The sequence below is a fragment of the Astatotilapia calliptera genome, chromosome 14 (assembly GCF_900246225.1).
Source record: "Astatotilapia calliptera chromosome 14, fAstCal1.2, whole genome shotgun sequence".
NCBI classification, from domain to species: Eukaryota; Metazoa; Chordata; class Actinopteri; order Cichliformes; family Cichlidae; genus Astatotilapia; species Astatotilapia calliptera.
This window is the reverse complement of record NC_039315.1, coordinates 14,181,391-14,194,001: the sequence shown is the minus strand read 5'-3', so window position 1 is coordinate 14,194,001 and position 12,611 is coordinate 14,181,391. Positions and strand designations below refer to the sequence as shown.

Here is a 12,611-nt window from a genome sequence, read left to right as displayed (position 1 = left end):
CCAGCAGATAAACTCTCAGGTTGGTAATAAATGTATTACATGTATAAGAACAAGCGTCATGTTAACAAATGATAGCCGTACAGTAACTTTTATGCTTATTCTAATTTTTGTCTCATAACTTTTGCACTGTCCACTTCCTGCTGTGACAAAACAAATTTCCCACGTGTGGGACTAATAAAGGTTATCTTATCTTATCTTATTGTAGCTGTTAGCTAAAAACGCTAATTTAGCGTAGTTTGCCCTGGATTCAGCTTTGACAAACAAATATGATCGACTGTTTCTAGCAGAATTCCAAAGTTGTCATCTTCTACCCTCTCAGAGTACCCCCTCTGTATGCTTGCAGATAAACTGGGTGTTTTGCATGTTTCCCTACTGTAGGGAAACATGCAAAACGGTGTCCAAACCTTTGTGTTTTAGCTTTATTTATGTCTTACACAGCATCCCAACTCTTTAGCTAACTTAATAACTTTAGCTAAAGTGTAATTCATTAGTGCAGCATTACTGGATCACCTCTGTTTGAAGTGATATAATATGATACACAACTATAACTGAAACAGTAAACTTTGTAAATAAGCAAACAACACTTCTCATTCTCTAAACGTTTGGCCACAGCTATAGATTACACTGTCAGCGCTTGTTCACTCTTGACAATAATTACATTTCTAAATTCTCTTTGTGCATTTACAGGTAAACAATATCTAATATTTTATCTAAATGACTGCTTTGTCTTTGAAAAGGGTGAAGAGCCTGAGGCCGGTGACAGTCCAGTTCTACTCTAAGAACATCCTTACAGTGGCTCACAGGACAAGGCCACATTACTGTCCTGCCAGAAGAGAACAGAAACTTCAGAGTCTTCATGCAGCTCAACCACACCTGTCATATTCCATATCACAGGGGTCTCAAACTCCAGTCCTCAAGGGCCAGTGTCATGCAACTTTTCCATGCCCTCGAGGACTGGAGTTTGAGACCCCTGCCGTATGGTGTTCATGCTGTTTTCTACCCCACAGTTACAGCATGTCTGACTGCCTGTTCAGCATATGCAAAAATATATGATGAGTTTAAGCATGTGATGACTAAGGCCTTCCATTATGGTGTTTGTCATCACATGTCACAGACATCTGGATGATCATTTGGAATAAACAAGAAACTAAAAACTTGTTACTTCATCTTTTATCTTTATTATTATTATTATTATTATTGTTGTTGTTCTTATTTTACATTTTTCATTGTTAGGCATTAGGTTTATTTGTTGTAGTCCTTTCCAACTTCTTTCCCTCTTCCATGTTACTGTGGCAGCTTGTCAGCATCTATTTGGGTTTGGAAGTGGAACAGAAAGTAAGGAAATCCAAAGTGCCATTAAAACCAGAAGAGGTTCTTATATTTAAGAAGAAGGGATTAATTCAAAAGAAATGGCTTCAATGCCATATTTTATTTAGGAACCCTAGAGAGCACTTTGCAAAATAACACATTCTTATAATTTCACCCTCAGATGAGCCAAGCTACAACTGTCAGGGAAGGTGATGTAGGTACAGAGCATATGACAGTGGTTAAGTTAATGTCTCTTGTCTAGATGAAGGCACAAGAGGGATCAATGGCAAGGCGTAGAGATTCAGTATCTTCAGTCTTCAGTGGACACTCCATTTCTGGCACAAAACACCTGTAAAAGATGGTCGATTTAGGAGGTGACCCGACAACTTCAGCCTGTCAAACATAGTAATGGAGCAGTATGCTTTTAAAAAAAAAAATCTAATTAAGCATGCACTCAGTACTCTAAGAATTATTATGGTAGTTAAACAGTGATAGTTGTATATCATATTATATCACTTCAAACAGAGGTGATCCAGTAATGCTGCACTAATGAATTATACTAACTATTCACTTTAGCTAATGTTATTAAGTTAGCTAAAGAGTTGGGATGCTGTGTAAGACATAAATAAAGCTAAAACACAAAGGTTTGGACACCGTTTTGCATGTTTCCCTACTGTAGGGGTCTCTGCAAGCATACAGAGGGGGTACTCTGAGAGGGTAGAAGATGACAACTTTGGAATTCTACTAGAAACAGTCGATCATATTTGTTTGTCAAAGCTGAATCCAGGGCAAACTACGCTAAATTAGCGTTTTTAGCTAACAGCTACAATAAGCATAAAAGTTACTGTACGGCTATCATTTGTTAACATGACGCTTGTTCTTATACATGTAATACATTTATTACCAACCTGAGTGAAAGAAATCTCCGTCCCGGGTTTCTCCATGGATCGGGTTTCCTCCAAGGCGTGAGCACCGATAAGCAGAGTTCTGTATAAAATTAATTATTCAAAGTAAGCTCAGGTATGCCGTTCAGCAGGTTAGTTACAGCGCCGGGAGTAGCTTGGGAGAACAAAATGACACAGAAACTGCTTCAGGTTGCTCTTCCAAAATCAACTCAAAGGTTTATTCAGTATACAACAGTTTATATAGAGGAAAAAAAAGGTTCGTGTGTCAGCAGATTCTCAGTTCAAACCGGTACAGACCAAATAAGGAAACGTCTTCCTGCCTTCTGAGCAAAGAAGTATCCTTTGTGTAGTTTATCAGTTCAGCTACAATTTATGATCATTCCAGCAAAATACACTCCTAGACATAGAATACAGAGTTCTTTCATTAGTGAATTCTGAAACAAACCACCTGGCCTTTAACAAGCTCTTTTCTAGGAGATAAAGAAGGGAGGATGGGAGTAAGGAAGTGGTCTCGTCTCTGTGGTATTTTCGACCTTGGGGTACCAGCCTGTGAGTCTTACACATCAATTCTTGGGTCACAGAGAAAGAGAAAAACAACTAGTAAATGGGCCTTATTGAGTAACAGTTTTCCTGTATAATATCACTATAAAACAATATCCTGTAAATGCTACCATGGTATCAAAATATCACAACACTGAGAGTTTATCCGCTGGTCATTCGACATGACGAATGACTTCTGAAGTCTTAATTCTGCTCAAGACGCTATAGATTCCCGTCAGTAACACTTTCGGTCCGCTAGTAAAACGTAGTTCTATTAATCTGCGCTTGAACCGGAACCGGATGTAAGTTCCAAAAAACTGAATTTTGGAACTGAAATTGAATTGTAGAACTGAAACTGAATGGTGAGAAGTGAAACTGAAATTATTCGAGAGCTGAATTTTTAAAGGATAAAATGCCGTTTCAAAGCAAATGAATTCATTTTTCAAAATATAAAATTGAATTTCAATTTAGTAATGATCATTTTCAAACCATAAATTGAATTTCAAATTAGACTAATTCAAATTCAGTTTTCAAAAGCATTTATTCAAGTTACAATTCAGATTCAGTCTGAGCAATTCAAATTCAAATTTAACTTATTCAAATTCAGTTTCTGATGGCACAGATTTCTGCCCATAGTCTTGCTCGCGTTTCAAATACCTGTTTCTGGACTGACTCCTAAAGGTGGTACAGAAGAGTGAAACAGAGCCAGAGTGCCGCAATTACAATGATCATAGTGTATGAACGTGTATGTATGTATAAAATACCTTCCATAACGGGTGGGCCATCTGATCCAAACTTTGCATAAACGTGGTTACACATAAAGCATTTGTTAACATCTATAAGTTAAAAAAATATATAAATCTCAATTCATCTGATTTTCATATATATAATGTTCATTTCATCATCATCAGCCGCAAATGTGACCTTATGTTCTCTGTTTGTTTTATTCACATCTCAACTACAATGCACATTGTTCATTTGTAACTTAATTTGCATCTGTGAAGTCACCCACTTTGTTAGAGTCAACCTTAAATATGGAATGAAGACTTTGAAAAAGCACTGCAGCACTGGCAAAAACTGCCTGTAGGCTGAGGTTTTGCTAGTCAATATAATGGTAGCAGTCATGGTAGCAGTCATAGTAAAGTTAAATAAAAATTTAGAAACTACATATTCACACAACAATAAACAATGCTGCCCACACATGTACTGTTATGACCCAGTGATGTGTTTGTTGGTGTTGTGCCTCCCACCGGAGGATGGTGGCGGTATTTTCCCTTTTTTCTCTCCTAGGAGGTGGACACCTGGGCGTGGCTGCTAGGTATCTAGGTGGAGTCTCTACACACCTTCCGACTGGATAATTGATGGACCACCTCCAGTACTTAACGTCCGGATGACAGTCACCTGGGAGTGCTGTTTGGAACCCCGTTGACTCGGTCACGGGGTTGTGTGTTGTGTCATTGTAGTGCAGGCTGGAGTATTCACGTGTACCTCTAGCCTTGCCATGTAAATAATTGTAAATAAGTTAACCAGTGGCAGTCACTTTTTTGTTCCTTTGCTGTATAACTTTCACTGTCGCAGCCTAGTAGGCGTGAGAAGCCGTTTTCTTTTGTTGAACAAGTTTTCTCCTGTTTTTCGTTAGATAGTTAGGTAAGTGACTTGTCTTTTGTTTTGGCTTCTTTTTATTTTGGTGTAGGGAAGACTAGGGATTGTTTTATAGGGAGTTTTGTTTATTGTTTTGGCATTGCTCACTGCTGATGAAAATAAATGGCTGCTTAAATACTTAAAAAAGGTGTCGTTGTTGGGGTTTGTGCGTGGGTGGGAAGTGAGTGGGGCAAACTATTTGTTACGTTTATTTACTTGCCGGGACCAGAACGTAACAGTACGTTTATTCTATTTTCTTGGCAGCAGTGGAGTGAATCTGCGGAATCTTCGGCCAGTAACACAGGTTCCTTGGGTGGCTGTCACCAGCCTGATGGACCCTGCTTGGATTGCCCTGGTTAACACAAATAAAACTTTCATACTGAAGGATTTTTTCACTTATCATAATCTGGATTTCCTCTGTGTGACAGAAACCTGACTAGGTGACGTTGAGTTTAGCTATTTCTCAGAACTGTTACCGCCAGACCATTCATATTTTAACTCACAGAGGACTACGGGCCAAGGTGGAGGAGTGGTCGCAGTTTATAAAAATACTTTTCTCTCTCGTCAGCTCTCACCTTTCACTTTCTCCAGTTTTCAACTGAATATGTTTTAGCTTGAAGTCATCCTGAATCCTCCCCTAGTTATGCTGCAATAGACGTAGGCTGCCGGGGGATTCCCATGATGCATTGAGTTTTTCCTTTCCAGTCACCTTTCTCACTCACTATGTATTAATAGAGCTCTCTGCATTGAATCATATCTGTTATTAACCTCTGTCTCTCTTCCACAGCATGTCTTTTATCCTGTATTCCTTCTCTCACCCCAACCGGTCACAGCAGATGGCCGCCCCTCCCTGAGCCTGGTTCTGCCGGAGGTTTCTTCCTGTTAAAAGGGAGTTTTTCGTTCCCACTGTCGCTAAAGTGCTTGCTCATAGGGGGTCATATGATTGTTGGGTTTTTCTCTGTATCTATGAAGCGCCTTGAGGCGACTTTTGTTGTGATTTGGTGCTACATAAATAAAATAAAATTGAATTGAATTGAATCGTGTCACTTCTTTAACCTATCCTTTTTGTTTACGGTTCAAAGGAGGACTCAAGCGCAGGACTCCGGGCTCGGATGCACACAAGAAAGGTTTATTTACAATTCACCAGGTGTATATACAAGAAGGTGCGGGAGGAGTGCTATGTACAGCTGAGTGGGGGAAAAGGGGTTCCAGGGAAGTCCAGGGGAACAGCACACGTTCTTCAGATAATCCATACACACGATCACATGCTCTCACTCCAACACTCGCCACTTGGGAATCACATGGGGAGAAATCCAGGGAACTCTGCAGACAGGGAGACGTGATTAAATACGATGCACCAAAAACACACTTAGCTGAACTTGCTGTAGCTTGGCTTTCACTAGCGCGTGGTCGACAACGATCCAGCGACGAACAGCAGTCACTTCAAGGCTTAAATACTGATCATCTTGATGAGACCCAGGTGTCTCATTTCCCGAAGGCGTGGGCCGAGGGCGTGGGCCGAGGGCGTGAACCCACAGTGAGTTCCGCCCCGGCGAGAGAGAAGGGGGGAGAGAGAGTGTTAGAGAGAGAGAAACAGATAGAAAGTGCTGATCAGCGTGCAGCTGACACTTTTTAAAACACATCTTCATCTTGCATTCCAAATAAACTGACATGAGTGCACCTGTGATTGGGAGAAAAATCTCACTCTCAGCACAAGTTCTTAAATCCTTTCAGTGCTTCCTCTGTGCAGAAATACAGTAGCTGCCATTGTATTAAGCGTAAAAAAACTCCAGCATGCTTTATTTCACATTAAATATTGGCAAGATTAGGAGTAAATTGCATATGCCAAACGTTAGTAAATATTGCCCTCCCTATATTTTAGGTCTCAAGAAAGAAACTCCCAGAAATGTGTTTGTGAGATGGTCAGTTGCAAAAATCTCAGAGTTCCTACCGCTTTTCAATGTGCTCTCTTTTTCAGTAGCCAGAGTAGTTTCTTTTCTTTTTTTTCTTTTACACCAAAACTCAGTTTGTATTGGTGCAAAACATCAGTGAATCTGTCTCTTAGTTTCCAACTTTACAATCCCTGAGGCCCTCAGAACCAGATCTGGTCTGGTCCATTGCTGACTCTATGGCTATTTCATTGCGGTGATGTTTTCTATACAGTGCGGTGTTCATATATATAATTGATATAGTTTTAGTCTTCCTGTCTCTGTTTTTAATTATTTCTCTTTTCATCATTTCCTGTTTGATTGTGATATTTGGTTTCACGTATCTTGGTTGTTGCTGTCTTTGTCTTCTCTCCTCTTTTTATGATAGTACTCAGCTCTAATTGTATATTTATATTTGCGTTATCCTTGACCCATCACTGATATTCAATAACAGCAGTGCACTGTCATTTTATTTTATGATAACCTATTTCATGTTATTTTTCATAATTTCTAGACATGTCCTTTTATATACTTGTACTCATACTGTAAATATTTCTTTTAAAAAAGGCCTAAAAGGAAAATACTATTCAGAAACACAAAAAAGACATCTCTCATATGGTATTTTATTTAGCTTCAAATTCAAATGTGAGTACTTTATTAATTACTCTGAAAAACACTGAAAATACAAAATGCTCATCTTGGATATTTCCCAGTCATGCCTTTCTTAATATTCCTTTCAGGGTGCAGTAAAATAATGTAACATTTGGGGACAAATATACATAGTAACAATCCAAAACTGGATGCTAAGATAGCAAATATTTCCACTGCCACAGAAAATTTCCCAGGAGAGCTGACATAAGCTGGAATAAAAGAAATCCACACAGCCCAGAAAATCAGCATGCTGAAGGAGATGAACTTTGCTTCGTTGAATGTGTCCGGTAGCTTTCGTCCAAAGAATGCCAGGAGAAGACAGACAAAGGCCAGTAGGCCAATGTAACCGAGGACCAGATAGAATCCAGGAGGCCATGGCTCTTTACACTCCACAACAATCTAATGATGTTAAAAAGTATGAATACAGAGAGATTTTGTATGAATATTTTTCATTCCTCTCTTTATACATATATCCCTACATATAGATATACACAGTGGCTTGCAAAAATATTCAGCCCCCTTGAACTTTTCCACACTTTGTCACATTACAGGTACAAACATGAATGAATTTTATTGGAATTCTACATGAAATACCAGTACAAAGTGGTGTACACGTGAGAAGTGGAAGGAAAATCATACATGATTCCAAACATTTTTTTACAAATAAATAACTGCAAAGTCGGGTGTGCATGATTATTCAGCCCCCTTTGGTCTGAGTGCAGTCAGTTGCCCATAGACATTGCCTGATGAGTGCTAATGACTAAATAGAGTGCACCTGTGTGTAATCTAATGTCAGTACAAATACAGCTGCTCTTTGACGGCCTCAGAGGTTGTCTAAGAGAATATTGGGAGCAACAACACCATAAAGTCCAAAGAACACACAAGACAGGTCAGGGATAGAGTTACTGAGAAATTTAAAGCAGGCTTAGGCTACAAATAGATTTCCCAAGCCTTGAACATCCCACGGAGCACTGGTCAAGCGATCACTCAGAAATGGAAGGAGTTTTTTTTTTTTTTTTTTTTTTTTTTTTTTTGTCTCTCTTCCCCCCCCTTCTCACCGTCTCTTCTCCCCTTTGGTTTTCTTTCTTTCTCTCCCCCTCTCTCTCTCATTCATTCCCCCTGTCCTATTTATTAAAAAAAAAAAAAAAAAAAAAAAAAAAATGACAAAGGATGAACTGAAGCTCTGCCATCACATAATGTCGCATACTGCTGTTTCTGATGTCATTTAGAAAAAAAAAAAAAAAAAAAGAAATGGAAGGAGTATGGCACAACTGTAAACCTACCAAGACAAGGCCGTCCACCTAAACTCATAGGCCGAACAAGGAGAGCGCTGATCCGAAATGCAGCCAAGAGGCCCATGGTGATTCTGGACGAGCTGCAGAGATCTACAGCTCAGGTGGGGGAATCTGTCCACAGGACAGCTATTAGTCGTGCACTGCACAAAGTTGGCCTTTATGGAAGAATGGCAAGAAGAAAGCCATCGTTAACAGAAAACCATAAGAAGTCCCATTTGCAGTTTGCCAAAAGCCATGTGGGGGACACAGCAAACATGTGGAAGAAGGTGCTCTGGTCAGATGAAACCAAAATGGAACTTTTTGGCCAAAATGCAAAACACTATATGTGGCGGAAAACCAACACTGCACATCACTCTGAACACACCATCCCCACTGTCAAATATGGTGGTGGCAGCATCATGCTCTGGCGATGCTTCTCTTCAGCAGGGACAGGGAAGCTGGTCAGAGTTGATGGGAAGATGGATGGATCCAAATACAGGGCAATCTTGGAAGAAAACCTCTTGGAGTCTGCAAAAGACTTGAGACTGGGGTGAAGGTTCACCTTCCAGCGGGACAACGACCCTAAACATAAATCCAGGGCAACAATGGAATGGTTTAAAACAAAACATATCCATGTGTTAGAATGGCCCAGTCAAAGTCCAGATCTAAATCCAATCGAGAATCTGTGGCAAGATCTGAAAACTGCTGTTCACAAACGCGGTCCATCTAATCTGACTGAGCTGGAGCTGTTTTGCAAAGAAGAATGGGCAAGGATTTCAGTCTCTAGATGTGCAAAGCTGGTTGAGACATACCCTAAAAGACTGGCAGCTGTAATTGCAGCAAAAGGTGGTTCTACAAAGTATTGACTCAGGGGGCTGAATAATTACGCACACCCCACTTTGCAGTTATTTATTTGTAAATAATGTTTGGAATCATGTATGATTTTCGTTCCACTTCTCACGTGTACACCACTTTGTATTGGTCTTTCACGTGGAATTCCAATAAAATTGATTCATGTTTGTGGCTGTAATGTGACAAAATGTGGAAAAGTTCAAGGAGGCCGAATACATTTGCAAGACATTTTCATCTTTTCTGATGGTTTATGGCAACTAAATCAAGAAAAGAAATTACAGAAGTCATATTTTCAGTATTTAATACTCACTTTTCCAGTTAAAGCTTGATAGTTTGGGTTCCTGAATGGAAAGGGAGGTGCTCCCAACACCCAGCCAGAACAGAGACAAATCTGAGGGGAGGATAGGATAATAGAAGAATACCAGAAACACACAAACTGATCTTTAAATGACAGTGACTGTTCGTCCTACCTGAGGAGCTGTCGCACAGATGATCAGAATCCTCTGCTGGGATGTACCAAACAGCTTCCGACCCTTGGAACCAGGTACATTAGTCCGGAAAGCCAGGAGGACCACAATGGTCTTAACAAGGAGGCAGGACAAACACAGGACAAAGCTGATCCCAAATGCTGCCTGGCGGAGCCTACATGTCCACCAAGATGGCTGACCAATGAACACCAGAGAACACAGGAAACAGAGCTTGAGTGACAGGAGAAGCAAGAAACTTATTTCTGAATTGTTGGCCTTGACGATGGGTGTAAAGCGGAAACTGTGAAACACAATGGTGATGATGGTGGTCAGTAAGAATCCCAACAGGGTGAGTGCAACCAGGATGATTCCCATGGTGTCATAGAAAGAGAGGAATTCTTCTTCCCCTGCAACACATTTCACTTTTTCTTTGTCTGACCAGAAGTACTCAGGACATTTTGTGCACTCAGTGGAACCTTTGGGAACACAAAACGTAACTATATGTGTGTAAACATTATGGAAGTTTTCCTTGCATATCAACATATCTTGATGGTTCTCCAAGTGTCCATCTTTAAATTCAATGACCTTCTTCATTGCACTACATAATAATTTATTTATTTATCTTCTTTAAAAAAATAATAATAAATAACATATATGGGCTACCAGTCTGGTTGCTGATCTCTCCATCTGCACAGGGCAAACAATCAAAGCAGCATTTGGGCTCTCCTTGGCGTGTGGCCTGCCTGCTGCCAGGGGGACATGGAGCACTACACTGAGATACAGGAACCTGAACAAGGAACAGAGAAAAGTAAAATAGCCATCAATATGTTGTTTCTGCTATTTAAGATAGTGTATCAAGTTAATTTGAACAGTTTCATAACAAATACGTGGAGGATAACTATGACCTACCTGTAACTGTCCTTTTGTCCATACAATGGTGTTCTTTTTTATTTGCAACTGCTCTCTCTGTGGTGCTGAACCATCATATGTTCCAACTTTGATAAATCTAGCACAAAGTAGCATAATATATTTCAAAAGGCCAAAGAATTTATGTATTGTAGCATTTTATCAAAAATTGCAGTTATCCTAAAATAAATGTAACTATAGTTTATTGTTCATGATTACTTCAACATGCAGTTCATTTGCACTTTAAAGTATTATATCCCACCTGATTTTATCCTTGCTGTCCTTCTGCCAGTTAATAATGTCATAAAGCGGGACTGGCTCTCCATTGGAGTCAAAGTATACTTTATCATCAAACTGGTTGGTGAAATTGACCATCTTCAGATATTGAAGAAACTACAAAAAAAGAGAATTAGAAAAACAAAAGAATGGCAAAAAAAACCCTACACATGAATCCCATGAATGTTGATTTAAATATTTTATAATATTTTCAATTACCTGACCATTTGAAAATGAGCTGTGTTTCTCACACAATCCCCCGCTAGGTCCTGCTGAATCGCAGTTCAAAAAAGTGTGCAGAGCATGGGCAACGGCATACACAGCTTTATACACATTGTAGGATATTCGAACCTGAGATACATCACTATAACTGCTGTCAGTGTTTCTCAAATCCTCTGACCCTGTGCATACAGGCTTTTCAAAAGCATATTCACCATCTTTATAAGCTGACATGTTAAATAAACTTTTTTGTCCCACATTAAATCCGACCATATAAAGAGAATTGTTTTGGAAACCTGGGTTGTAACGAAAACTATCATTAACATTGAAATCATCTGCTTCATAGTCTTTGGCTCTTTGGCTTTCAAACTCCAGCTTACAACCAAAATGTTCTTCCCAGAACATATTGAAAAATTCCATTCCTGGTTTGGGAGAGGGTCGGACATTCAAAAGAAACTCTTTCAAGCCTGGGATGCTGACTCCAGGGAAAGTGAAGCCCAGTGTTCCCTGTAGAATGTCGAGAAACTGGGGTGAGGCCAGTCGGCTCGAGGTCACCCAGGCTTCACTGGCTATCCATTGTATCCCTGTCACATTCCTTTGAGCTAGCTGGGAAATCATAGATAAAATAATGCAGCAATTTTCATGAAAACAATTATGAGCATAATGACACTATATATCACTACTTACTTCTGAGAACAGATTTAGGAGCTTCCCTTCTGTAGCAAACACCACCACAACCCGAGCAGTTGAACTCTCCAGCGTATCTGTCATTTCTTGTATTTCAGCCATTGTGGGCGATGTCGGGATGGTGAGATGAAATGCCACACATCCACCTTGCCTTCCAAACTGATTAGAGAATGCCTGGATGCCATAAAGGCTGTAGTCATCCTGAAATGTATATACAGAAAGCATTTATAAACCATGTTGCTGTCTAAAGCTGTCTTATTGTAGCATTTAAAAAAGTTTTTATCTCACCATAGTTCCTATTGTGCCCACCCAGAACCAGCCTAAAAATGTGACAAGCTTTACGAGACCTCTAACTTGAAAGAGATCACTTGGCACAGTTCTTAAGAATGATGGGTACAAATGCTTATCAGTAAGACAGGTACAGGTGGAAAAATAACTCACCTAGAGAGAAAGTGATTTCTTTCTGTATTATTGAGCTAAAACACAAATCAAATACACAACACTATTAAATAAAGTTGTATAGTATATTACCAGTGGTATGTTGAAAGGGCCAAGTGTGTGAGCGACAGCTCTTGTAGACGAAGAGGGTGCAAGACCAATCACAGCAGGAACCGGAGAATAATACAGACATGTGGAAGACTCTTTCGTCTTTATTTCTTCTCTTGTATTTTCATTTAGGTAATATCCAGTGTTTTTAACACTATTTGAAATTTCATTTCTATTTTTCAATGAGGTCATTATTTCTTTTGTAGTTAGTCTTACAGTCTTTAACCCTTCCCCGTTGATACCATTGTATTCAGTATCTTCTGATCTTTCAACTTTACTGTCGACAGTTTTAGAGTGTCTGAGTAACGAAAAAAGAGCCTGAAGGCCGGTGGGGATATGGTCACAGCAGTCTATGATATGGTAGCCTAGTTTAACACCTGGTAACAGACTTGAATTATGGTTAATTTCCTC

The 12,611-nt window shown here is 39.6% G+C and overlaps 1 protein-coding gene across 1 annotated transcript; it reads right to left on the bottom strand.

Annotated features, from left to right (window-relative positions):
* Positions 1-6,983: 6,983 nt before the first annotated feature.
* LOC113036511 (extracellular calcium-sensing receptor-like) lies at positions 6,984-12,027 on the bottom strand. Its single transcript, XM_026192912.1, has 8 exons — positions 11,655-12,027; positions 10,968-11,573; positions 10,735-10,865; positions 10,476-10,572; positions 10,230-10,353; positions 9,570-10,042; positions 9,410-9,490; positions 6,984-7,372 (listed from the first exon to the last, which is right to left on the bottom strand). The coding sequence occupies exons 1-8, from the start codon at positions 11,877-11,879 to the stop codon at positions 7,016-7,018; spliced, it is 2,094 nt and encodes a 697-aa protein (XP_026048697.1). The 5' UTR covers positions 11,880-12,027; the 3' UTR covers positions 6,984-7,015.
* Positions 12,028-12,611: the final 584 nt, after the last annotated feature.